At 44.0% G+C, this 27,223-nt stretch overlaps 1 protein-coding gene across 3 annotated transcripts in view; it reads left to right on the top strand.

Annotated features, from left to right (window-relative positions):
• The window catches only part of NGLY1 (N-glycanase 1), a 44,800-nt gene extending 20,072 nt beyond the window's left edge, over positions 1 to 24,728 (top strand). For 2 of the 3 annotated variants that reach the window (XM_056520008.1, XM_056520010.1), the window contains exons 7-12: positions 844 to 989; positions 2,003 to 2,113; positions 13,910 to 14,074; positions 18,523 to 18,708; positions 21,866 to 22,043; positions 24,190 to 24,727. In XM_056520008.1, coding sequence (XP_056375983.1) covers positions 844 to 989; positions 2,003 to 2,113; positions 13,910 to 14,074; positions 18,523 to 18,708; positions 21,866 to 22,043; positions 24,190 to 24,362 — 959 coding nt within the window. In that variant the 3' untranslated portion in view covers positions 24,363 to 24,727. Of the gene's footprint in view, positions 1 to 843; positions 990 to 2,002; positions 2,114 to 13,909; positions 14,075 to 18,522; positions 18,709 to 21,865; positions 22,044 to 24,189 lie in introns of all 3 variants that reach the window. The other variant, XM_056520009.1, reaches the window with a different exon arrangement.
• Positions 24,729 to 27,223: the final 2,495 nt, after the last annotated feature.

Below are 27,223 nucleotides of genomic sequence, written 5' to 3'. Positions count from 1 at the left end.
CCATTTTAAAAATAAAGTAAGCGATCTGGTTGCTATGGGCAACTGCACCACTCTTCCTCTACACAGGTTCTGATAAATCTCCCCTATAAGACTTTTTGTAAATATGTCATTCTCTGCAAATTGCGTAACTTTCCCGTTTCGGCTGCTTTTGGCTTTCCAGACTGTCGCAAACAGGCAGGAAGTGGCTGGAATAAGCCAGTTGATGAGATGAGACAACCCCTTTAGGCTGATTGTTTCCGCCACCTCATTTTAGCAGTTTTAGGGGGTTCAGCACCTGGACCCCCACAGCTCAATACTTCTAAAACGTAAGATGTTTGCAAAATTGCAAAAAAAAAAAAAAAAAGATACCATAAATTACTTTTAGTAACAAAACCTTCTTTCCCTTAGTGATTCATGAGTGTTATGTGACCCATTGGAGGAAGAAACAAAAATTTGGAAACTGTCTGGCTTTGTCCATGTCAACCATTCTAAGCTGTTATTAGTTGTTGTTGGCAAAACCGGACCGTTTTTGTTCCGCAGGACCAGGCCACTAATGTGTATGGGGGTCTCCTAAAACTCCTCTGATGACAGATGTAGGGTGACTGGATGTCAGCAGGCCCAATCCTTTTGCTCTCAGGTGAGATAGGCCACAACCAGAGGTCTATAGAGGGGCAGAGGTGTCTGGAACAGTTTACTTTTCTCTGGAGCCAGTACAGGAGATGAGACCAGTCCACCATGTGTAACTTATTGACATTTTTGTTCTTTATCAGTGCATTCATACCTATGTTTTTTTTTTTTTTTCAGATTTGTTTTATTTTATTTTAATGCATGTCATGAATATGTGCGTATTTTAAAACCCTGCAGATCATGTCTGGACTGAGGTGTTCTCTTCATCTCAAAACAGATGGCTTCATTGTGACCCATGTGAGAATGCCTGCGACAAACCTCTCCTATATGAGGTCGGATGGGGGAAAAAACTCTCATATATCATTGCATTCTCTAAGGATGAGGTATGTCCAAATGGTCCTTTGTAAAATGGGTGATATTCTTTACAACATCTTCTATATTCATATATCTAGCTGTCAACATAGAAACGCATTCTTAATGGGGTATTCCGGCCAAACACTTCTTATTCCCTATCCAAAGGATAGGGGATAAGGTGTCAGATCGCGGGGGGCCTGCCACTGGGACCCCCCCAGCGGTCAGCACCTGCATTCTATGCGGGGCTGCTGCTCCAGTCATGGAAACCTCTGTCATTCCCCCTCCCATAGACATGAATGGAGGGGGTGTGGCGTGTCATCACGTGGGGGTGTGGCGTGAAGTTGTTAGGGGGGCTTTGTTGTAGATTTTAAAGTCAGCATTACCATCGTAAACCTGGCCATGCACTGCAGGTATGCCCAGGAATTAAAGTGCAATAATATATGCTGGATAGAGCAATATGTGAATATGGTGATATGCTGGGTTTTTATCACTCACAAATATTATTTTTGACGATAATAAAAGTTACGTTTTAAAACTTTTTGGTGAGGGATAAAAGTGGACAAATTTTCTTCGTCCTTAGGGCGGAGCTGCTTAAAAATTGGTGTGACGTCATGTCTCCAGTCCCGGAAACACAGAGGTTTCCGAGACTGGAGCAGCAGCCTCGCATTGAATGCGAGTGCTGCACTGAGATCACAGGGGTTCCCAGCGGCAGGCCCCCCGTGATCTGATATCATATCCCCTATCCTTTGGATAACAGATAAGATGTCTTTACCCAGAATACCCCTTTAAAGGAGTAGTCCAGCACAAGAAAAGGATAAGGAGATAGGGGATAAGTTTCAGATGGTGGGGGTCCGACCGCGCTGGGATCTGAAACTTATCCCCTGTCCTTTAGGATAGGGGATATGTTTCCTGTACTGGAGAACTCCTCTAAGGCCTGAGAGACTTCTGGAGAAAATATTCCCTACTATAGCGAGTATATCCTTTAGTATAACACATATACATCCTAATGTCATTTATTATATTTCGGTGATCCTGTTGATAGGTTGTGGATGTCACTTGGAGGTATTCATGTAAACATGATGAAGTCATCGCAAGGCGGAAAGATGTTCGGGAAAGTTGGTTAAGGGAAACTATTACTGGTCTCAACAAGACGGTAAGGAAATATGATGAAGCATGTGTTATGAGCTTATGTGGTTTAGAATAACCAACTTTAAAATCCAGTATTAGGGTACTCCATCAAATAGAAGAAGGACCTGACACATCAATGCAATACATGCAAAACCCATTGATTTTAATAGGCAAAATAAAATTCCTTTTTGACAATACCTTGGTTTATATTGACGGTGGGGACATGATGGGAATCCAGCCTTTCTAATATATGGCCAATTTTAACTGTTGGATGGAAATTCTCTTCAAAGGGTTGTACTCTTGAGAAAAGTTTCAAATCAACTGGTGTCAGGAAGTCATACAGATTTGTAAATGATTTTTTAAAATCTTAGGCCTTTCAGTACTTATCAGTTGCTGTATGATCTAGAGGAAGTTGTGTGGTTCTTTCCAGTCTGACATCAGTTCTCTCTGCTTATACCTCTTTCTGGGTCAGGAACCCATAGCAAACCTATCCTGCTCCGGACAATTCCTGACATGGACAGAGGAGTCAGCAGAGAGCACTGTGGTCAGACTGGAAATAACTATACAACTTACTCTGAAGCATACAGCAGCTGATAAGTACTGATAAGTATTTTAAGGTTTTCAAATAAAAGTAAATTACAGATCTGTCTAACTGGGCACCATCTTGATTATTCTTAGTTCAGGCAGCATGAAAGTAATGACGAGCTCTCTTTTGCATTCTAAATAATGATTTGTTCCTGTTTTATTTTCTTTGTATTCTTTATTATAGATGTGCATTTGTATGTAGTAACACTCTGTGTACTGTGTACACCTGATTAGACTTTTAAGGGGTACTACTGTGGAAAACAAATGTTTTCAAAGGAACTGGTACCAAGAAGTTAAACAGATTAGTAAATGACGTCTATTTAAAAATATTAACCCTTCCAGTACGTATCAGCTGCTGTATACTACAGAGAAAGTTGTGTAGATCTGTCCAGTTTGACCACAGAACTCTCTGCTACCACCTCTGTCTGTGTCAGGAACTGTCCAGAGTAGGAACAAATCCCCATAGCAAACCTCAACAGACAGAGGTGACAGCAGAGAGCACTTTGGTCGGGCTGGAAAGAACTACAAAACTTCCTCTGGAGCATTCAGCTGCTGCTACTGTAAGGCTTAACATTTTTAAATGGAAGTTATTTACAAATTTGCTTAACTTCCTGGCACCAGTTGATTTGAAAAATAAAAAATCCACAGGAGTACCTTTTAAAAGAGTACCTGTCATCAAACCATATTTAATAAAGAAACTCAGATTATATAACCCTAACTACTCCACACCCCTCCTGCTCTGTATCATCCCTTTCCACCTTTCCCCTTGCTCACATTGTGTGAGGTCCCAGCAGGAGGTAGTGGGCGTTCCCCAGCAGGCTGAACATCACTGAAGCCTGCGAGAGCTGTGCCTCGCCATAACCTGCACGCACTTCCTGAGTTTGGTCTCTTGCCAGTCCGGGAGGAGACCAAACTAACTGCTAGAACAGCTGTGTCAGTTAAGGGTAGTTGTTTTATTTTTTGTTAAGGTTCAGTGAATCCTGTATTTAATTTAATTTAACCCCTTCCTGATTTAATATTCTAGTCTTCCTGCTTCCAACTATGATTGCAACACTTCTGATATATAGCATGCGCAGATCTGCTGTGACTAACAGCCTCTGATCTCAGATCAGTCCTCTGAAATGATGGTTCAGGTTTGATAACCTCACTTAGATCATAATCTATTAGTTCAGGTCAGTCCTGGACAATTTTGCTTTTAAAATGCTGCTACTGCCAGTTCAGCAGCGTCCTGGTATCAGTCAGGTCTTAATGAGGAAATCTGCACCAGAGGCTGATAATAAATAACTACAGTGGTCCCTCAAGTTACAATATTAATTGGTTCCAGGACGACCATTGTATGTTGAAACCATTGTATGTTGAGACCAGAACTCTATGGAAACCTGGTAATTGGTTCTGTAACCCCCAAAATGTCATCCAAAAATAGGAAAAGGTGAGGATTAAAGAAAAATAAGTAGATAACTAATACAGATAAAGCAAGTCCTTACATATAAAAGTAAGAAAAAGCTGCTGGAAGCTGTAAATTACGGTCTATGTCAGTGTTTCCCAACCAGGGTTCCTCCAGCTGTTGCAAAACTACAATTCCAAGCATGCCCGGACAGCCGTTGGCTGTCCGGGCATGCTGGGAGTTGTAGTTTTGCAACAGCTGGAGGCACCCTGGTTGGGGAAACAATGGTTTATGTAGCGGGCAGGAGCTTCTTCAGGGTCCTATACAGTCAGTACACACAGTGTCCCAAATGGAGCCACTCTGACTGGTGTCCAAAGGAGCAACCAACCCTGGCATAGATAAGTAGTAGTACAGAGAACTTGTAGTTCCTCCCTGTACTGTAGGGGGCGATACCAGACATCCAGTCAGTGCATGTACTTCAGTAATAGAGCTGATTTACCAGTAAAATGCCCATTCTGATTGGTCAGTTCTTCCAGTTGTGACACGTTTCACAGATCTGGACTGTCTGTACATTTTATGTTGAGTCTGGTTCCAAGTTACAATGGTCCAGAAACTATTGTATGTTGAGGCCATTGTAAGTTGAGGGATCACTGTATAGTCAACTGTAAAAAGATAAACAGATTAAAATGAATAAAATAAAAAAATAAGTTGGTTTGGGGTCTGAGGTCTGAGTTTAAACAACCATGCCCATTTAAAAATGTTGCATCCAGAATTTTCTTTTGAAGCACCATACTTTTGTATACACAACAAATAGCAGGCTGTTTCACCAAATAGCATATTCTATCAGGGAATGTGTTAAGCCTATCAGGCTGTGTTTGTGGGAGGGGCATAGGATATATAAACGCACACCACCCCCTCTACAGGTGAGTACGGTGCGTTTTGCGGTGTTTTCTGTGCACTGCTTTGAGCTCGTACGTCCCCGATAGGAGTGCAGTGGAGTATCGGTTGCGGAGGTTTGTTAGTGTGGTGTCAAGGATTCCCTGTGCTGTGGGTGGTAAGTGCCGGTTCCCGGCGATACAGTTATTTCAGTCACGCTATTACTGTCTTATTATACTCTCCCCCAGCTTTGTTGGTACGGTGGGGGCTCATATAGTGGGGCTGCAGCGCTCCAGACAGCACAGTTTGTGACCTATGCTGTGGCCACGCTTATTAAAGGGGTATTCCAGGCAAAAACTTTTTTTTATATATATATCAACTGGCTCCGGAAAGTTAAACAGATTTGTAAATTACTTCTATTAAAAAATCTTAATCCTTCCAATAGTTATTAGCTTCTGAAGTTAAGTTGCTGTTTTCTGTCTAACTGCTTTCTGATGACTCACGTCCCGGGAGCTGTGCAGTTCCTATGGGGATATTCTCCCATCATGCACAGCTCCCTGGACGTGACATCATCATTGAGCAGTTAGACAGAAAACTTCAGAAGCTAATAACTATTGGAAGGATTAAGATTTTTCCCACTTAGTTTCCCACTTACCGGTTTGCCGGAGGTGGGTACCAGTGCTTCGCTCCGCCCACGTGGCTGTCACTAGATGGCGCTGCGCACACAGTGCAGTGCGTCATGCAAGAATTGTTTTTTGTTAAGTAAAAAAAGAAAAGGGGGGCTTTTCGGGTATAAATTGTATTTTGAGGCTGGTTAAATATTTTGTGAACATATAAAGTTTTTACGTTTTTGTATAACTATAGCGCATGATGCGTAGTGTAATCGGTCCTTTCGTGTTCTCCTCAGGTTGTGTGCATTCCCAGTCATACCCAGCATTCGTCCTTGATAGATTTTCAAGTGCTGGTTGTCCTGGCACGGTTCCTCTGGGACTAGTCACTACACTCGAGAGTATATCATAGTATATAGACAAAGTACTGACACTCGAGCATGCATACAATCTGCACGGGTTGTTGTCACGGGTGGTGATTTACCAGTAATCCTGACTCCTCTTCAGGCAGAGTCACCACAGGGTAATGTTACTGACACATTTTAGGGCATTTTCCATCATAGTCATTGGTTACTGGTATACGCCTTTCAGGGGTAATCATGGCTGACTGTTGGTTACTGACACTCCTTCAGAGCAACAGTTACCTACACATAGATGATTTACCGTTAATTTGTTAATTTACAGTTTTTTCTTTTTATACTTTCACACATTCATGGCACTTATAATATTCATACGCTCAGGACAGGTATACGGTTCATACTCTTACAGCATTTATGCTGTCCATACGCTCATAGGGGGAAATTTATCAAAACCTGTCCAAAGGAAAAATTGCCCAGTTGCCCATAGCAACCAATCAGGCTACCGTATTTTTCGCCCTATAGGACGCGCCCTATAGGACGCACCCAATTTAAATGTGCAAAATCTCAAAAAATAAAGATTTTGAACCCAATAGTGGTCTTCAACCTGCGGACCTCCAGATGTTGCAAAACTACAACTCCCAGCATGCCCGGACAGCCGTTGGCTGTCCGGCCATGCTGGGAGTTGTAGTTTTGCAACATCTGGAGGTCCACAGATTGAAGACCACTGCATAGGAGGTAATACTCACGTGTCCCCGCCGCTCCGGACCCGTCACCGCTGCCCTCGATGTCGCTCCATCGCTGTCGCTGTGTCCCCGTCACTCTGGAACGTCTCTGCTGCCGGCCGGGTATCCTCGCTCTCCGTCGCCGCCATCACGTCGTTACGCACGCCGTCGCACGTACTCGACGACGTGATGACGAGGAAGGAGAGCGCCGGCCATACAGGGGATCCCTGAACGAAGAAGACACCGAGGAGGCAGGTAAGGTCCCTCCCGGTGTCCTGTAAGCACTAACCCGGCTATTCAGTCGGGCTGTTAGGCACCGCCGCGGTGAAATCGCGGCGTTCCCGAACAGCCCGACTGAACAGCCCGGTTAGTGTCACTTTCGCTTCAGACGCGGCGGTCAGCTTTGATCGCCGCGTCTGAAGGGTTAATACAGGGCATCACCGCGATCGGTGATGACCTGTATTAGCCGCGGGTCCCGGCCGTTAATGGCCGCAGGGACCGCCGCGATAGGGGTGTATTCGCCGTATAAGACGCACCGACTTTTTCCCCCCAGTTTTGGGGAAGTGCGTCTTATATGGCGAAAAATACGGTACTTCTTTCATTTTGCAGAGGCCTTGTTAAAAATGAAAGAAGCGATCTGATTGGTTGCTATGGGCAACTCAGCAACTTTTCCTCTGGACCACTTTTGATAAATCTCCCCCATAGTATTTATACTGTTCACACATTTATGGCGTTTGTACTATTCATACTCTCATGGTATTTATACTATTCATATGTTCATAATACTTATACTGTTCATACGCTCATAGTGTTCATTTGCTCGTGGACTCTATACTGTTTGCACGCTTGTGGTGATTTATACTTTTCATAGGCTCAAGGCATTTATTCTTCGTATACGCTCATGGCATTTATACTGTTCATTAGCCCACAGTATTTATGCTGTTCACACGCTCATGGCATTTGTAATCATATGCTCGTGGCATTGATACTGTTTATATGCTCATGGCATTTATATTGTTCACGCACTTATGTATGTTACACGATTCATACACTCATGATACTATGCGGTTCATATAATCAGTATCCATACTGTTCATACATTTAGGGATTTTCACTGTTCATATGCTTGTTGCATTCATACTGTCCTTATCCTCATGGCAATTATACTGACCATACACTCACGGCACTCATACTGTCTTATGCTCATGGCATCTATATTGTTCACACGCTCGTGGCCTCTATACTGTATCACACTTGTGGTGGTTTATACTTTTCATAGGCTCAAGGCATTTATACTTTCATATGCTCATGGCATTTATTCTTCTTATACGCTCACGGCATTTATACTGTTTATTAGCCCACAGTATTTCTGCTGTTCACACGCTCATGGCATTTGTAAACATATGCTCATGGCATTTATACTGTTTATACGCTCATGGCATGTATATTGTTCAGGCACTTTGTTATTTACACAATTCATATGCTCATAATACTGTATAGTTCAGATGTTCATAGTATCCATACTGTTTATACATTTAGGGATTTTCACTGTCCATATGCTCGTGGCATTCACAATGTCCTTATGCTCATGGCAATTATACTGACCATACGCTCACGGCACTCATACTGTCTTACGCTCATGGCATCTATATTGTTCACACACTTGTAGCATCTATACTGTTCATACACTCAGCATTTATACTGGTCAGACACTCATTGCATTTATACTGTTCATGTCATGGTAGTCATACTGTTTATACGATCATGGTATTAACACTGTTCATACACTTTCGTTGTTCATGCATTCATAGCATTCATTCTATGTGTGTTTGGGTTCAGGCTTTCAGGGCATTTTTATTGCGCATGGCATTAATACAGTGTTATACTCTCATAGTATTGTGGTTGTTTTTCACCAGTAGGTGACGGAACGCGTGGGCTTCAGGAGGACGCCTGTACAGGGATTTTTTACTTCAATACCTCTGTTTCTTGCATTTCCCAGATTCCTGTCTGTCATATCTGTGGATCAGGTTGTATACTATATATTTGTACTTGACAGAGTTTTTGTGATAATACATGCAGACTGTATAGATATACGGATATATTTGTGTTATTTGGATATATATATTCAGAGGTGGTGTTGGAACTTTACTATAGATACAGGTGTCCTGGGAGGAGTCCAATGTTTTTATGGGGGTTTGTTGTCTGATTAGACATATTGTAAGTGTATTTTCTAATAAAGATTTTCTTGTCCATTTTATTTGGGTGTGTGCTTTATGGTGTACTGTTTTGTTCTTTGTGCTTTGATTACTAGTTGGTACACGCGGCAGCACCCCCTGCTTATTATTTGGATACATATATAGCTGAGCCTACTAGTGTTTTAAAGTGTAACCTATATCAAGGGACATGTTCAGATTCATGTCAGATATCCTGGACACCCGTCCGTTTGGCCATGTTCCTAGTCTAGTCATAAAGGCTGCCATGTACCTAGCCTTTTATGACTTCCTTAGGCCGGGCAAATTTTTATGCACCAGTACCAAGTCCAGGCCTCTAGTCAAATCTTAGTTAAGGTGGCGGGATAGTTTCTTTGAGCTCAGCATCAGAATAGAACTGGGCGGTATGACCAAAAATGTGCACCACTGTATTTTTGTAAATTATGGCGGTTCCAGTGTTTAACGGTATTTCTCCCCCCCAAATCATGTGACCCATGGGCGCTGCTTCGCTTAACCCCCCGCTCCCCCCCCCCGCCAAATTATCAGCTGCTGCGCTGTACTGTACTATCATGTGCACTGGCTGCAAAAAAAATAAAAAAAACTTTAACTCCCCTTTCTACGTTCCCCCGTTGCTCCGGTACCGGCCTCACGGTCCAGCGTTGCGAGCCTCATGCTGCTTCCTGAGGATGGGAACGTCACAGAGTCATCAGCGTATCACCGGCTGCAGCCTCGGCCGGTGATAGACTGAGCCCACTATCATGTAAGAAGCCGTCTGGCTTCTTACACGACAGTACGCTCAGCCTATCACCGACCGAGGCTGGACATCTCTATGACCACTGATATGCTGACGGCTCTGTGATGTTCCCATCCCCAGAAAGCAGCAAGAGCAGCGAAGGGACCGTGAGGTGAGTTAAAGTTTATTTTGTTTATTTTTGAAGCCCGTGCACAGGATAGTACAGTACAGCGCAGCGGCAGATAATTATTTGGGGGGGGGAGCAGCGCTCGCGGGTCGCAGCGCTTGCGGGTCCCAGCGCAGCGCTGGGCTGATATACCGGGGGGGGGGAGCAGCGCTGGGCTGATAATTAATTGGGGGGGGAAGATAAGCAGAACAGCGCCCACGGGTTACATATGATTAGTTGCCCGATGTGTGGACAGCGCAGTGCTGGGCTGATAATTCATTCGAGGGGGGGGGGGCAGGCAATCGGTATTGCCGTATGGGAAAAATTCATGTTGTGCAGGAAAAATATTGAACCGGTATACCGCCCAGCACTACATCAGAGTCACGAAAACTTGTAGGTGGTGGGCTTCAGTTAAGTACTTTTCCTCACAGAATGCTCAATGTACGGTGGCGGTGTTATCTGAGTTGTGGTTGACATTAAGTGACAAGGCTGATTATTACCCTCTTCTGCCTTTTGAGTCAGCGGCTTTAACCACAGCACAGTTTGTATCTCGCATACGCACTCTGATCAGCACTTTTGGGGGCAATCCTCAGGAATTTTCAGCGCATTCATTCCGTATCGGGGCTGCAGCCTCTAGCCATAAGGTTTCCCCGCATATCATCCAGAAGCTGGGCAGGTGGAAGTCGGGCGGTTATTCTACCTACATACCAAATCCGTATCTGTGTTCAGATATCTGGTTCTGTGAATCTCAATAAATATAAATTAACCTGCACAGTCTTGTTTTTTGCCCTCTAAAGGCTAACCCTCAATCGCTGTTTTTGGGCACAGTTTAATCGCTATTGTTATTACTATGTACAGTTGTTTAACCCATTAAGGACTCTAGGTTTTTCCGTCTTTACACTTTCGTTTTTTCCTCCTTACCTTTAAAAGAAATTCTTTTAATTTTGCACCTAAAAATCCATATGATGGCTTATTTTTTGCCCCACCGATTCTACTTTGTAATGACATCAGTCATTTTACCCAAAAATCTATGGCGAAACGGGGAAAAATTCATTGTGCAACAAAATTGAAGAAAAAATGCCACTTTTGGGGGCTTCCGTTTCTGCACAGTACATTTTTCGGTAAAAATGACACCTTATCTTTATTCTGTAGGTCCATACGGTTAAAATGATACCCTACTTATATAGGTTTGATTTTGTCGAACTTCTGGCAAAAATCACAACTACATGCACGAAAATGTATACGTTTAAAATTGTCATCTTCTGACTCCTATAACATTTTTTATTTTTCCCGCACACAGGGCGGTATGAGGGCACATTTTTTGTGCCTTGATCATTTTTTGTATTGAACGGAATTTTTGATAGCTTTTTATTTTTTTCATGATATAAAAAGTGACCAAAAATATGCCATTTTGGACTCTTTTGGATATTTTTTGCCTGTACGTCATTGACCGTGCGGTTTAATTAAAGATATATTTTTATAATTCGGACATTTACGCACGTGGCGATACCACATATGTTTATTTTTATTTACACTCGTTTTTTTTTTTTTTATTGGAAAAGGGGGGTGATTTAAACTTTTATTAGGGGAGGGGTTAAATGATGCTAACTTTTTTTTGCAATGTTATATACCCCTCTAGTAGCTATAATACTGCATTAACTGATCTTGTATATCGATCTTTGTTATCTCATAGGATAACATTGATCAATGATTCTGCCGCTTGACTGCTCATGCCTGGATCTCAGACACTGAGCAGTCATTCGGCGATTGGACACACAGAAGGAAGGTAAGGGCCCTCCTTGTGTCCTCCAGTGGTTTGGGATGCCGCGATTTCGCCGCAGCGGTCCCGAACAGCCCACTGAGCTAGCCAGGAGCAGTTTACTTTCACTTTAGACGCGGTGATCAACGTTGAACACCGTGCCTAAAGGGTTAATAGCATGCGGGTTGGGCCCGACCCGCTATGATGCCAGGCCACGCCGTTATAGAAAGGGAGTTGCCCCGTATTATAGAAAGGGAGTAAACTCAGTGTATAGGTATGCCCTGCGTCCTTAAGGGGTTAAGAGTTTTCCTTGCAGGACAATTCCTGAAGTAGAGGGGTCAAGTATAAGTGGGTAAGTCTTTACGGTTACGTGTTAGCCCTGACCACGTGTTAAGCCTATCAGGCCGTGTTTGTGGGAGGGACGTTGGATATATAAACGTACGCCACCCCCTCCACAGGTGCGTACGATGTGTTTGGTGAAACCCACCCTCCCGCCTCTTTTATTTATATCATTCTATAGGGTATGCTCTCTAAAGGCTAACCCTCGATTGCGGTTTTTGGGCACAGTTCAACCGCTATTGTTATTACTAGGGATGTCCCGATACTAGTATCCGTATCGGGGCCGATACTCGGCATTTGCATGGTATCGGGGACTCGTTTAATGTCCCCGATACCATGCCCAATACCTGGTGCTGTGCAGCGCTGTCCCGTTCTCCAGATCGCAATCATTGCGTCCTTTGGAGGAGCATGTGATACACACTTCACTCCTCCTCCCCTGCACCCAGCGTAACGCGGCGGAGGAAGCAGAGTGACGTGTATGTCACATGCTCCTCCGTAGGAAGAAATTATGCGATCGGGAGAACGGGACAGCGGAGCGACAACACCTGAGGACAGCCGTAGGTGAGTGCTGTCTATATAAGGGGGGGGGGCTGCTGTCTATAAGGGGGGGGCTGCTGTCTATAAAGGGGGGAGCTGCTGTCTATAAGGGGGGGGGCTGCTGTCTATAAAGGGGGGAGCTGCTGTCTATAAAGGGGGGAGCTGCTGTCTATAAGGGGGGAGCTGCTGTCTATAAGGGGGGAGCTGCTGTCTATAAGGGGGGAGCTGCTGTCTATAAGGGGGGAGCTGCTGTCTATAAGGGGGGAGCTGCTGTCTATAAGGGGGGATCTGCTGTCTATAAGGGGGGAGCTGCTGTCTATAAGGGGGGAGCTGCTGTCTATAAAGGGGGGGCTGCTGTCTATAAAGGGGGGGCTGCTGTCTATATAAGGGGGGGGCTGCTGTCTGTAGGGGGGCTGCTGTCTGTAGGGGGGCTGCTGTCTGTAGGGGGGCTGCTGTCTGTAGGGGGGGCTGCTGTCTGTAGGGGGGGTTGCTGTCTATTAAGGGGGGGCTGCTGTCTATAAAGGGGAAGGGCTGTTGTCTATATAAGTGGGGGGGCTGCTGTCTATATAAGGGGGGGGGCTGCTGTCTATATAAGGGGAGGGGGCTGATGTCTACAAGGAGGGGGGCCTGCTGTCTACAGGGGGACAAGAGGGGGCCCTGTCTACAAGGGGGGGCCCTGTCTACAAGGGGGGGCTGCGGTCTACAGGGGGGCTGTGGTCTACAGGGGGGCTGCTACTAATGTCTGCAACTATCTATACTACCTACAAGGGGATACTACCTACTATTAAAGGCAATCTTACAGCAGAGTCACCTCCACTAACTTGAATTTATATGTAGATATTGCAGGTGACCCGGTTTCTACCGCTGCTCACCATGTGAATGTCAGCCCAATCGCTCCAGAGACATAGGTCTCGCCGCCAATGTAAATTCCTTTTTCTGCACAATGGAGAAGAGAGAAATATTGGCTCATACTACAGCAGCCGCCTCCATTGCACACAACAAGGAACCCACATATCAGCACAGTAAACAGTGCCATAAACCGGGTCACACTGGTGTCAGATTCCCTTTAAAATAAAAGTACTCGTACTTGGTATCGGCAAGTACCAGAATTAAAGTATCGGTACTCATTCTTAATAAAATGGTATTGGGACATCCCTAGTTATTACTATGTACAGTTGTTTAATAGTTTTCCTTGCAGGGCAATTCCTGAAGTAGATTGGTCAAGTACAAGCAGGTAAGTCTTTACGGTTATGAGTTAGCCCTGACCACAAACAAAATTCAACAATAAGTGATAACTCACAATACTTCTTAGGTATTTGAAATTGGAAGGAACATCATTTCATTCATCAACTTTTAACAGTACAATGTGAATGTTTCCCCGTTATGGAACAGCCAGCTAATGTGTCCTTTTATACGAGTGAAGGTGAACGTGATAGAGCTCTAAGACTGGACTGGTTTGCTTATTTGAATAGTGACTGTGTATCACTATTATATAGATTGTTAGCCCCATACTTTACAGTTTTGTTTTTTTTATTAACTTTAGCGGCAGCAATCTTTACTAGAACAAAGAAAAAAGGAGCTGCTCGGGAGGCTGATTGTGGAGATTGTGGAATTTATGTCTCCAAAGACACCCAAATCTGGTGAGCTTGGTGGTCGAGTATCAGGGTCTCTTGCTTGGCGTTTCGCACGAGGAGAAACTGGTTTGCAGGTAATTTCCTATATATGTTAGAACCTTGTTACAACATCTAATCTGAGTACATTTTGTTGAGTAGTGTTATGTGATAAAGAAGCAAAACATGTGAAAAGACCTTGTGATATGTGAAAATAATTGCCATATAAAAATGTGCAAATGTATATAAGCAGTTTGCCAGGATTCCCCTTTTTAAAAATGTTGTTGTCTCAGTATATGTGTGGTAGTTATCTTTTTCTTACCCTTTGTTTAAAGGGGTATTCCAGGCAAAACCTTTTTTTTATATCTATCAACTGGCTCTGGAAAGTTAAACAGGTTTGTAAATTACTTCTATTAAAAAATCTTAATCCTTCCAATAGTTATTAGCTTCTGAAGTTTTCTGTCTAACTGCTCAATGATGATGTCACGTCCCGGGAGCTGTGCATGATGGGAGAATATCCCCATAGGAACTGCACAGCTCCCGGGACGGGAGTCATCAGAGAGCAGTTGGACAGAAAACAACAACTCAACTTCAGAAGCTAATAACTATTGAAAGGATTAAGATTTTTTAATAGAAGTAATTTACAAATCTGTTTAACTTTCCGGAGCCAGTTGATATATATATAAAAAAAAGTGTTGGCCTGGAATACCCCTTTAAGGTCCCCATTCATATAAGATTGCTAACAACTATTGTGACTACTTGGCTGAGCGTGCATGTTTTTTCAGTGGTGAGTGATAGACAAGCTGTTGCAGACACCTCAGTGACAGTGGCTTATTTCCAATAGGGACATAAGATTGGGCATGTTGAAATCTAACATGTTGATCCTTCTGTGCCACGACTTCTGGAGTAGGGAGAGTCTAGGGACCTCCATGCACAATAGATGGTTGGCTGATCCAGCTGAGATAGGAGGGTTAGCAAGCATTTATATGACCTGAATGGAGGGTGTGTGGCTGTGATGTCACGAGGGTTTGTGGCTGCGACATTACAAGGAGGTGTGGCTGCGACATCACAAGGAGGTGTGGCCGTGACATCACAAGGAGGTGTGGCCGTGACGTCGCAAACACAGCCTCCGGCTCCGAACGTTCTGAACAGAATGTTCAGAACTCTGGGGCATCGAAGTACCCCTTAAAGGGGTACTCCACTAGAAAACATTTTTTTTAAATCAACTGGTGCCAGGTAGTTAAACTGATTTGTAAATTACTTTTATTAAAAAATCTTAATCCTTCCATTACTTATCAGCTGCTGTATGATCCACAGGATGTTCTTTTTGAATTTCCTTTCTGTCTTACCACAGTGCTCTCTGCTGACACATCTGTCCATTTTATGCACTTTTCAAGTCATCCCCCCCATTACCCTCACTCACATTTCCCTCTTTTGAGGTCCACACCCTCAGGCTCTTCCGCCCATTGTCTTTCAGAGTGGCGGTCATCTATCGTCCTCCTGGTCCTCCCCAAATGTTCCTGGATCATTTTGCCACCTGGCTCCCTCACTTTCTTTCCTCAGAAACACCTACACTCATCATGGGTGATTTTAAGATCCCCATTGATACCCCAATCTCCTCTTCTGCCTCTCGGCTTCTGTTTCTAACCTCCTCCTTTGCCCTTTCACAGCTTACTGACTCTCCCACACACAAGGATGGGAATACACTGGACTTGATCTTCTCTAGACTTTGCTCTGTCTCTAAATTCACTAATTCTCCTTTTGAGCTCTCTGACCACAACCTTCTCTCTTTCTCTATCAGTAACTCCTATCCTCTTCCAGACACTCCAACCTTGTACACTTACAGAAACCTGCGTGCCATAAACACCAATCAATTTATAGACATTCTACAATCTTCACTATCACCAATCTCTTCCCTCTCCTGCCCTAATCTAGCAGCCAAACATTACCATGACACCCTAAAGTCTACCCTGGATCAAATGGCACCCCCTAAAACACTAACCTCCCGACACAGACGGCAGCAAGCCTGGAACACGCTAACAACCCGATGCTCAGGCGATGCTCTAGGTGTGCTGAACGTCTGTGGAGGAAAAAGACTTCTTCCGACTATCTGCACTATAAATCCTGCTTAAATCCTATTACTCCGCTCTTCATCTTGCCAAACAAACATATTTTACCTCCCTCATCTCCTCTCTGTCTAACAACCCAAAACGCCTTTTTGACACGTTCAACTCTCTCCTTCGGCCTAAAGTACAGACCCCAATCACTGATCTCTGTGCTGAAGACCTGGCCAAATACTTCAAAACTAAAATCGATGACATTCGTGATGAAATCCTCTCCCAGTCCCCTAAAAGTTCTGATCCAATTCCCAGCCACGTCTCCTCTTCATCACTCTCAGTTTTTGAGCCTGTAACGGAGGATGAGGTTTCCAGGCTCCTCTCCTCCGCCCGCCCCACTACCTGCTTTAGTGACCCCATGCCTTCACACCTCATCCAGTCTCTCTCTTCAGCTGTCACCTAACTAAAATCTTTAACCTCTCCCTCTCTTCTGGGGTCTTTCCCTCCTCCTTCAAACACTATCATAACCCCACTATTGAAAAAAACCTCTCTGGACCTGTCCTGTGCAGCCAACTATCGACCCGTCTCAAATCTCCCTTTTATCTCCAAACTCCTGAAACGCTTGGTCTACTCCCGCCTTATCCGCTGTCTCTCCGAGAACTCTCTCCTTGACCCCTTACAGTCTGGTTTCCACTCCCTTCACTCCACAGAAACGGCCCTAACCAAAGTCACTAACGATCTTCTGACGGACAAATCAAATGGCAATTTCTCTTTACTGATTCTCTTGGACCTGTCTGCGGCTTTTGACACTGTGGATCACCAACTCCTCCTCAGTAGTCTCCGCTCCATCGTTCTCAAGGACTCTGCTCTCGCCTGGTTTTCCTCCTATCTCTCTGGCCGCTTCTTTAGCGTCTCGTTTTCTGCCTCTACTTCTTCTCCTCTTCCCCTTGCTGTCGGGGTTCCCCAGGAATCGGTCCTGGGTCCTCTACTCTTTTCACTCTACACATCCCCCATTGGAAAAACAATCAGTAGATTTGGTTTCAAGTACCACCTCTACGCTGATGACACCCAACTCTATACCTCTTCCTCCAACATCACCCCTGCACTCCTACAGAATACCAGTGACTGACTCTCTGCTGTCTCAGACATCATGTCCTCTTTATATCTTAAACTAAATCTTTCTAAAACAGAACTTCTTGTTTTTTCTCCATCAACTGATACTGTACCTAACCCTGACATTTCTATCTCGGTATGTGGTACTACCATAACTCCCGAGCAGCAGGCTCGCTGTCTTGGAGTTATACTTGACTCTGATCTGTCTTTCACTCCCCATATTCAGTCTCTTTTACGTTCTTGTCACCTGCATCTCAAAAACATTTCTAGAATCCGCCCGTTTCTCACTACTGAAACTGCTAAAACTCTCATTATTGCTTTGATTTACTCCCGCCTCGACTACTTTAACTCTTTACTAATAGGCCTTCCTTTCTCCAAACTCTCCTCTCCAGTCCATCCAAAATGCCGCAGCCAGGCTCATCTTCCTCTCCAGCCGCTACACCGACACCTCCTCCCTGTGCCAGTCACTACACTGGTTACCAATTCAGTCCAGAATACAGTACAAAATCCTCAGTCTCACACACAAAGCTCTCCACAATGCTGCACCTCCCTACATCTCCTCTCTCATCTCCGTCTACCATCCTACACGTTCTCTCCGATCTGCTAATGATCTCACACTAACATCTTCTATAATCCGAACTTCTCACTCCCGTCTCCAAGACTTCACTCGTGCTGCACCAGTTCTCTGGAATGCTATCCCTCAATCCCTCAGACTCAACAACAACATCCATAGTTTCAAACGTGGCCTAAAAACTTTTCAGACAGGCCTATAACATTCTCTAATTGGCCTCAACATATCCCCACACCTCTTGTTTGAATAGTTATTGTGTAATATTATGTCTGATACTTGTGTTTGTTTGTACCCCATAATTGTAAGCGCTGCGGAATCTGTAGGCGCTATATAAAAGAAATAAAATTAAAATAAATAAAAAATGTTAAGAACTGTCCAGAGTAGGAGCAAATCCCCATAGAAAACCTATCCTACTCTGGACAGTTCCTGACATGGACAGAAGTGTCAGCATAGAGCATTGTGGTCTGACAGAAAGGAAATTAAAAAAGAAAAGAACTTCCTATGGATCATACAGCAGCTGATAAGTACTGGAAGGATTAACATTTTTTAATAGAAGTAATTCACAAATCTTTGTCACAAAACTTTCAGGCACCAGTTGATAAAAAAAAAAAAAAAAAAAAAAAATGTTTTCCATTGCAGTACCCCTTTAAAGTTTTGAGCTGGAGATAGATTTGCCACTAGACTGAAGATACAGAAGGGGAATGGAGTCTTAACAGGTTTTCTGTGTGGCACTGCACACAATACATGCAGATGATTCCCAACTAATCCACATTATAATCATGCGGATGCTTCTGTTTCACTTCAGACCAAGAGTTTCGTCTTTGTACCCACGGAAAAGGAGAAAACGGACAAGCGTTTCCATCTTCAATACAACGTTGTTGACGATAGCTACTCAAGGGTCTCAAATAACAATGAGGTGATAAATGGCTGGGAAAATGGAGTCTGGATGACAGAGTCTATGAGCAGAAAGGTGGAGAATGACTGGAAGATGGTAAGTTTAGAATCCGAACATATGATTTAGCCTAAACTCATTCTGATGTATTGTAATGTATAAGCAGACATTTTAGTAAAATCATGTATATAAGCAGTCTGCCATGATTTCCTCTAGATGTTAGATTTCTTTGTTCCTCATGAAGGGAATCTGCCAGCAGTATGTGCTGCTAAGAGCTGCATACATCATTGGATAGCTATTCACACGGCAGAATTCTGAGTCAAATTAAAGCCCATAGACTTCTATGGGATTCCGCACTCCCATTCACACTTTTGAAATTCCGCAAGCGGAATTTCAAAAGTGTGAATGGAAGTGCGGAATCCCATAGAAGTTTATGGGCTTTAATTTGAGTCAGAATTCCGCCGTGTGAATAGACCCTTAGTGTTAGGGTCCTTTTTATTTCCCAGATAAAGCGGTACTCCACTGGGAATTTTTTTTTGTTAAATCAACTGGTGCCAGAAAGTTTGTAAAATATTTCTATTTAAAAATCTTAAGTACTGGAAGGATTATCAGTTACTATATGCTCCACCGGAAGTTCTTTTCTCTTTGAAATTCCTTTCTGTCTGACACAGTGCTCTCTGCTGACACCTCTGTCGATTTTAGGAACTTTCCAGAGTAGGAGCAAATCCCCAAAGCAAACTACCGTATATACTCGAGTATAAGCTGACCCGAGTATAAGCCGAGACCCCTAATTTCAACCCAAAATCCCAGGAAAAGTTATTGACTCGAGTATAAGCCTAGGGTGGGAAATACCTCATCCCCCCCTGTCATCATCCAGACCCGTCATTAACATCCTCATCATCATCCCCTTCTCATCATCCCACACATCCCCCCTTCATCATCCCACACATCCCCCCTTCATCATCCCCTTATCATCCCACACATCCCCCCTTCATCATCCCCTTATCATCCCACACATCCCCCCTTCATCATCCCCTTATCATCATCCCACACATCCCCCCTTCATCATCCCCTTATCATCCCACACATCCCCCCTTCATCATCCCCTTGTCATCATCCCACACATCCCCCCTTCATCATCCCCTTGTCATCATCCCACCCCCCCCCCTTCATCATCCCCACACCCCCCCCCCTTCATCATCCTCTTCTCATCATTCGCCCTCAGTGGTCTTCAACCTGCGGACCTCCAGAGGTTTCAAAACTACAACTCCCAGCAAGCCCGGGCAGCCATCGGCTGTCCGGGCTTGCTGGGAGTTGTAGTTTTGAAACCTCCGGAGGTCCGCAGGTTGAAGACCACTGCGGCCTTCAACATCATCCAGCCCCCTCTCACCCCCTTTAGTTCTGAGTACTCACCTCCGCTCGGCGCTGGTCCGGTCCTGCAGGGCTGTCCGGTGAGGAGGTGGTCCGGTGAGGAGGTGGTCCGGGCTGCTATCTTCACCGGGGGCGCCTCTTCTCCGCGCTTCCGGCCCGGAATAGAGGCGTTGCCTTGACAATGACGCAGAATTACGTTGGCAATGAACGCACCTCTGCGTCGTTGTCACGGCAACGTGACTATTCTGAGGCCGGGCCCGAAGCGCTTAGAAGAGGCCTCCCCGGTGAAGATAGCAGCCCAGAACACTATCCCACCGGACCACCTCCTCACCGGACAGTCCTGCAGGACCGGACCAGCGCCGAGCGGAGGTGAGTATTCAGAACTAAAGGGGGGTGAGAGGGGGCTGGATGATGTTGAAGGCCGCAGTGGTCTTCAACCTGCGGACCTCCGGAGGTTTCAAAACTACAACTCCCAGCAAGCCCGGACAGCCGATGGCTGCCCGGGCTTGCTGGGAGTTGTAGTTTTGAAACCTCTGGAGGTCCGCAGGTTGAAGACCACTGCGGGTGGGGGAGTTCACTCGAGTATAAGCCGAGGGGGGTGTTTTCAGCACGAAAAATCGTGCTGAAAAACTCGGCTTATACTCGAGTATATACGGTATCCTGCTCTGGACAGTTCCTGATACGGACAGAGGTGTCAGCAGAGAGCACTGTGGTCAGACAGGAAGGTAATTCAAAAAGAAAACAACTTCTTTTGGAGCATACAGCAGCTAAGTACTGGAAGAATTAAGATTTTTTAATAGAAGTAATTTACAAACTTTCTGGCACAGCCTGGCATGCCTTCTGGCTTGCCCTCACCTCCCAGCCCCTCTTTGAAGATGTATGATATTATAAGTTTAGCAACCACCATTAGCTCTTTTTCGGTGCACAGGTAGAAGGGTTATTTAGCGCTGTCCACAACCAAGGTGGGTATTCTATAATTTTTTTATTTATTTAAACATGTAACGCGTTTCAAGGACGCTCCGTCCTCTTCCTCAGACATTGTCTGAGGAAGAGGACGGAGCGTCCTTGAAACGAGTTACATGTTTAAATAAATAAAAGATTTATAGAATACCCACCTTGGTTGTGGACAGCGCTAAATATCCCTTCCACCTGTGCACAGAAAAAGTGCATAATCTTCTGTACACGTTCCCTATGCTTTGTCAAGGGATGGGATAAGCTGCAGTCCTGAGTGAATGCCTGGGCTGGATCTCCACCACAACCCTCCGAAAGGATTTTTCAATACATGCTCTCGAGTGTTGTGCCTCTCCCCTAGCACAACACTATCTGGCGAGTTGCTCTATTGTTAGGGGCTCACCTCTTTGCATACTGTCCTTCACAGTGGAGCGCTTTGTTTCTATCTTTTTTATTTTACCATTAGCTCTTGGAAAGGTACAGTGTGGTTTTATACCAAACGTGTCTGCTTTTAGCAGCAAATACAGCTGACGGGGTCACTTTAAAGGTAGGCTTCATATAAATATCAGAATCTGTTCCTTTATGTTGTTTGCAAAAGCTCCTCTGTCCAACCAGTAGAAGACACTGGGTTGTTCCTGTAGTTCTAACTGCACTGAACAACCTGCACATGGGTATTCAGTAGCCCCTAAATGTTAGACTTCTCTACGAGTAAGTTCAGACATGGAAGATGCAGGCCTTGCAGAGAACTATTCTGTAGAGATTATGCCCTGGGTTTGCCACAAATTTCCTGCTTTACATTGTAACTTGTAAATTCCACAGTAAATCTGCATAATAACAGGCAATATACAGAATCCACTCTGAAAGCCTACAACAAATCCATCATACATGTAAGATTGTTTTATCACTGCACTTACTGAATATTTGCGTATTCTAGGTATATTTGGCGCGCACAGAAGGTTCCTCCTCCGCTAAGATTGGCTGGAAGTTTGAGTGTGCATCGGTGGGATTGAGTGTTGAAAGTATAAGTGTCCGCTCAAGTAGCCAGACATTCAACAATGGCAAAATAAACTGGACCCTACGTTCTCTAGAAACTCAAGTGGAAGTTAATTCTGGTATGTTTGAATTCATGTTTACTCTACAAAGTACCGTAATACACTTTATCTACTGACCAATCCTTGAAGGAAACTGACAGCCGGTTCACCCACACTAAACCAATACACGGGACCCAGTATGCTAGGTCCTGTCTCCGTTGTGCAAAGCCTGCTATTAGTAATAAAGTATGATACAACCAGACTGTGGATTGGGGTAAGTGATTCCTATTTCTTCTCTGGTTCACCTGCACTATAACCCGTGCATTATATTTAGTGTGGGTTACCCAGCTGTCAGTTTCCCTTTTATTCTGGGTTTTTACTATTTTTAAACTTGGAGCTTCTGATGCCAAGCTTTGTAACTTTCAAATTAAATGGGGACTCCAGTACTTAAAGGGGTACTCCAGGGAAATAAAGAATAAAAAATGCCACAAAGCCTCCACAATACCTTGTCTGGGTCCCCTGTGTGGTCTTCTTGTGATTCCACCCACTCCTGTGGCCCCTGATGTCCTCCAGGACTTTTCAATATTCTTTCCCCATGCTTCTGTCTAAAACTACAACTCCCGGCAGTCAGCGTGGCTGAGCTCTGACTGCCGAACTATTCCTATTGGCCTGAGGCTCTTCTCTGCTCTGTAAGATGGTTTCACACGGAGCTGAGGGGAGGGGGGTTGGTGCTTGCTATGAGGAGATACTGCTACTTCTGTTAGATGTTTCACACAGGGAGCTGAGGGGAGGGGGTTTTGCTATGAGGAGATACTGCTGGCTTCTCTGGTAGATCATTTCACACAGGGAGGGGAGGGGAGGGGAGGAGGAGGAGGAGGAGGAGGGTTGGGGCTTTCAGCCAGACACTGATGCCAGACAGGACATGGGTCACGTGGGCTTGTCTTGGAGCACAAGCCCAAGAGAGACTAGCCCCCACCTTTCCAAGACAGAATGGACCTGATGATGATGTTTTTGTACCACTTGCTGCATGTAAGTGACAGCTGAAACAGGAAAACTGCTGTATATAGGTAATGAATGATATTTAGACAGATAAATAGGTTGGGGAGAAGAAAAGGATGGGCAATGGGTTTAGTTCCCCAGAGTACCCCTTTAACTTCTTATACCCTATCCACACGATAAGGAATAAGTGTCACATCTCGGGGAGTCTGCCCTTTAGAATCCCCATGATCTCCTGGCAGGTGCCTGTTGTCTTCATGCAAGGAGCGTTGGTCGACATGTCCCACCTATCTCTATTGGAGAGCCAGAGATACATGAGTACAGCACTTGTGTATCTCCAGCTCTCCCATAGACAGTGCATGGAGGGGCATGTCAACCACCGTCGCTTCGTACACAAGGAGAGCTGGTATTCTGAAAACAAATCTTCAGAACATCGGGGCGAGGTGCAGGACATCATGTAGGAATAAGAAGTTAAGTATCGGAGTTCCCCTTTAACATGTATCTGTCAGAGGTGGATTGTCCCCTTCTTTATCTTTTTGTTGCCCCCAAAAGTTCTGCATTCATCAGCATAAAGGATTTGCATCGTCTCAAGCCTCAGCTGAATACAGTAGACTTGGCTGCTTGTCGCCTTGCCTAGAGATGTAAAATTTCCAGAAATTTTGAAGCCATAGTAAAAAAAAAAATTAATTTTTTTTTCGCCGATAAAATTTACATTTTACTGAGATGAAGAAGAACATGAATAGGAATCATATAGATAAATGTAAAGAAAATAAAAGGGGGGAGGAACTATTTTTTTTCAAGACCTTCCCATTTCTAGTCTTGCCTAAAAGCCAGCCCCTAATTATGTGTGCGACGCATCTGTATGTCCTGTCATGTCATCTTTGAATGCACCCCTGGTACCACATGATCTCAGCACAGTCTACAGAAAGTGGGGACACGTTTAAAGGAGTACTCCGTGATACAAAATTCTATTCCCTATCCTCAGGATAGGGTGATAAGGGTGAGACCGTGGGGGGGTCCGACCGCTGGGCCCCCCACGATCTCCCATACAGAGCCCATGCCCTCCTTCTTTTTTTGTTTTTTTTTTTGCAGGATTTAAATGGAGAAAAATAGCTGCCTGGCTTGAAGTATTTATTTATTTTTTATTTTTTTGGGCCCGGCCATTGCCACTAAGAATATTCCTTGCAATGTATGCTCCATTAAACAATACAAACTTGTTTTGTTCTTGCAGATAAGAACCTTTATACTTATCCAGAGTTTAGAAATGCATCCGAAGTTATATTGGAAGCTGATCTATGTGATGGAGAAGGAAATACTGCGTGGCAACATACACAGTTGTTTAGAGAGAGCCTAAGTGGGACTGAACCCGCGTTGGAAATTATTATAACTTTTAAAGAACTTTAGAAATTCTGGAATAACATTTTTAACATTATAAGTGAGGTCTGTTTGATATGAAGAGATGCTTCCTTAGGGATCCAGACGTGATTGAGACATTACAGCTTTTACATTGACGGTTTACATTGCCTTTGCTGTTCTACAGTTTTCCCTGAGGTGCACATAGGACACACTAGCTTTCTGATAAAACTTCTGTACTGGTGGAGGGGAGTTTCCAGAATTGTACATTTTTTTAAAGGTTTTATTGTGTTGTAAAAATCCAGTTGAACAGTATGATGTCTTAAAATGTCTTATGCCTAAAGGCGTTATTCAGGAATACATAACCAGAGCTTATTTCTTCCAAAAAAGGCACCACCTCTGTCCTCAGGTTGTGTGCGGTATTACAACTTGTCTCCATTCATTTCAATAGAACTGAGCTGCAATATCACACACAACCTGAGGACAAAGGCAGCGCTGTTTTTGAAAGAAATTAGCTCTGGTTTTCTATTCCTGGATAACCCTTTTAATTGTTAAGGATGTATATGGATCTAACAGTTTCAGCATTTTACACGCACTTTTTACTAAATTCTTCATTTCATATACAGACTAGAGTGAGGTCCGGGCTGGAATGAAATTTCCCAAAAATTTTAAACAATTTTAAATAGTCTCATTTAATTCATCTACTTCCGCTGAAACATTTGATACCACCTCAGGAGTTTTGCTGAAATAACTTGACGTTTGCAGAAAAATGTGTGACAAATGTACAGTATACACAAAAAGCTGTGTAAATATGATGGGTTCCCCACTAGAAGCAGATCTGTCAGCAGAATGGGTGTAAATAAGCACATGACTAGATTTGTTATTGTGTAAGTGATGCTCCAAAGCCCAGTGGGTGTTCCCCAGCATGGCCAGAGCTCCGGTACGTCTCCATGATTTTTATTTTCTGCTTCATCTGCATCCTGGTTTTGCTTTTTAGGAAAGAAAATAAAGATGTTTGTATTACTCAGTGGGGGATATTTATCAATGCTTACACCAGAAAACTGGCATAAAATAGCACATTTTGCACAATGCTCTTAAATCTTGCTCAAAACACAGGAAAAGTCAAACATTTTGTAGCAAAATGAGGCTTGTGCAAAAATGTGCGCTTTTTTATGCCAGAAAAGTAGAGATGAGCGAACTTACAGTAAATTCGATTTGTCACGAACTTCTCGGCTCAGCAGTTGATGACTTTTCCTGCATAAATTAGTTCAGCTTTCAGGTGCTCCGGTGGGCTGGAGAAGGTGGATACAGTCCTAGGAGACTCTTTCCTAGGACTGTATCCACATTTTCCAGCCCACCGGAGCACCTGAAGGCTGAATTAATTTACGCAGGAAAAGTAATCAACTGCCGAGCCGAGAAGTTCGTGACGAATCGAATTTACTGTAAGTTTGCTCATCTCTACAGAAAAGCCTTGCTTGCAAGCCCTGGTTAATTCTTTATATCTGTTAGAGCCATAACAGTGAGTGGATAGGATGGAAGATGTTAGGATGCAGCATTGACAGTACAGTTCCTCCGCTGTGAGGAACTGTTATAGGCAACCAGTGCGTCACTAGCTTAAACCCCTTTCACACTGCCGTTGTGCCCCGTCGGAAAATGTCCATTAGGCTCTTTTTTTTCCTTTTCCATTCGCTATCCGCCGGAAGTGGAACAACGGGTCCTGACAGATCCCATTTACTATTATTGGGTCCTTCAGGCGCCGATGTTTCTTAACGAGACTAGCGGGAGAAAAAGAAAGCACTTGCACAATTTTTTTTCTCCCCCGGTTCCCTAATGTGCGTTGCAGCGTTGTGTCATAACGGCAGTGTGAAAGAAGCCTAATCTGGACATTTTGTTTCCAGTATGCCCTATCTGGCCTTGGCTGGATAGGTTTGCTGTGACTTGTAGTCTTGTAGCGGCTTGATAACTATCAGGTGCCTATTTCCTGATTTTTTTGTATAAAGGCAAATTTTATGTAAGTTTTTAAGCTTTTATGTGCAAAGTAACAAAAGGATTGAACATCTTTTAATGGAACTATAAAAAAAAAAAAAGCCTGTGCAATAAAGCTTTATAAGGGCCTCCAGTTTCTATAGTGTCACAAACACTACACTGCCATCATTGGAGCACTAGATCACTGCCACTGATCCTTATAGCCCAATGAAAGTCGGAGAGGGGAAGGCTGTATGACAGCAAATTGAATCCACACAAACATTGTCATGTCTCGCATATTTAAATAAATCACTTTTTATTTCTACAGGTTTTGCCTCCTCTAAAGTTCTTTGTGTCCCAGTAAATGTTGTTTTTTTTCTGCATTTGTATTCACTGCTTTACATAGCCAACGTTTTTTTGTGTTTTATTTTTTTCTTTCTAAGGCTATGTTCACACGATGGAATTTCTGTGTGGAATTCCACATTGTAATTCTGCACGGAGATTCCGCAGCAGCAGAGTCCTATTGATTTCAATGGGATTCTGCTGCTCTGTTCACACAGAATTTCTTCGCCGGAAACATCTGTCGCAGAAATTCTAATTCCGATGTCATTTCCTATTCCATGTTCTTCCGGCGATCTGCTGTCAGGGCAGTGTTCGCACAGAGATTTTCCATGGGTACATTTCCCCGTGTGAACATAGCAACCTCAAAAAAAGGGGGGAGGGATAAAAAAATAAAAAAATTCTATTTTGCAACTTTCAGGAGGTTTCATTTTTAATGGTGTGCACTTATCTCTTTTCTGTGGGTCAATACGATTAAAACAATGCAACACAAACAATAGAAAGTTAAACCAGGCACCGCTCTGCAAACACGTAAATCCCGTGGGGTGGCTCCTATTGGCTATAGGTATGGACTTGCAGCTAGCTGTGTCTTTGGGTGCAGACTTCCA

Source organism: Hyla sarda, chromosome 5 (genome assembly GCF_029499605.1).
Source record: "Hyla sarda isolate aHylSar1 chromosome 5, aHylSar1.hap1, whole genome shotgun sequence".
Taxonomy (NCBI): Eukaryota; Metazoa; Chordata; class Amphibia; order Anura; family Hylidae; genus Hyla; species Hyla sarda.
This window is presented reverse-complemented; position numbering and strand designations above follow the sequence as displayed.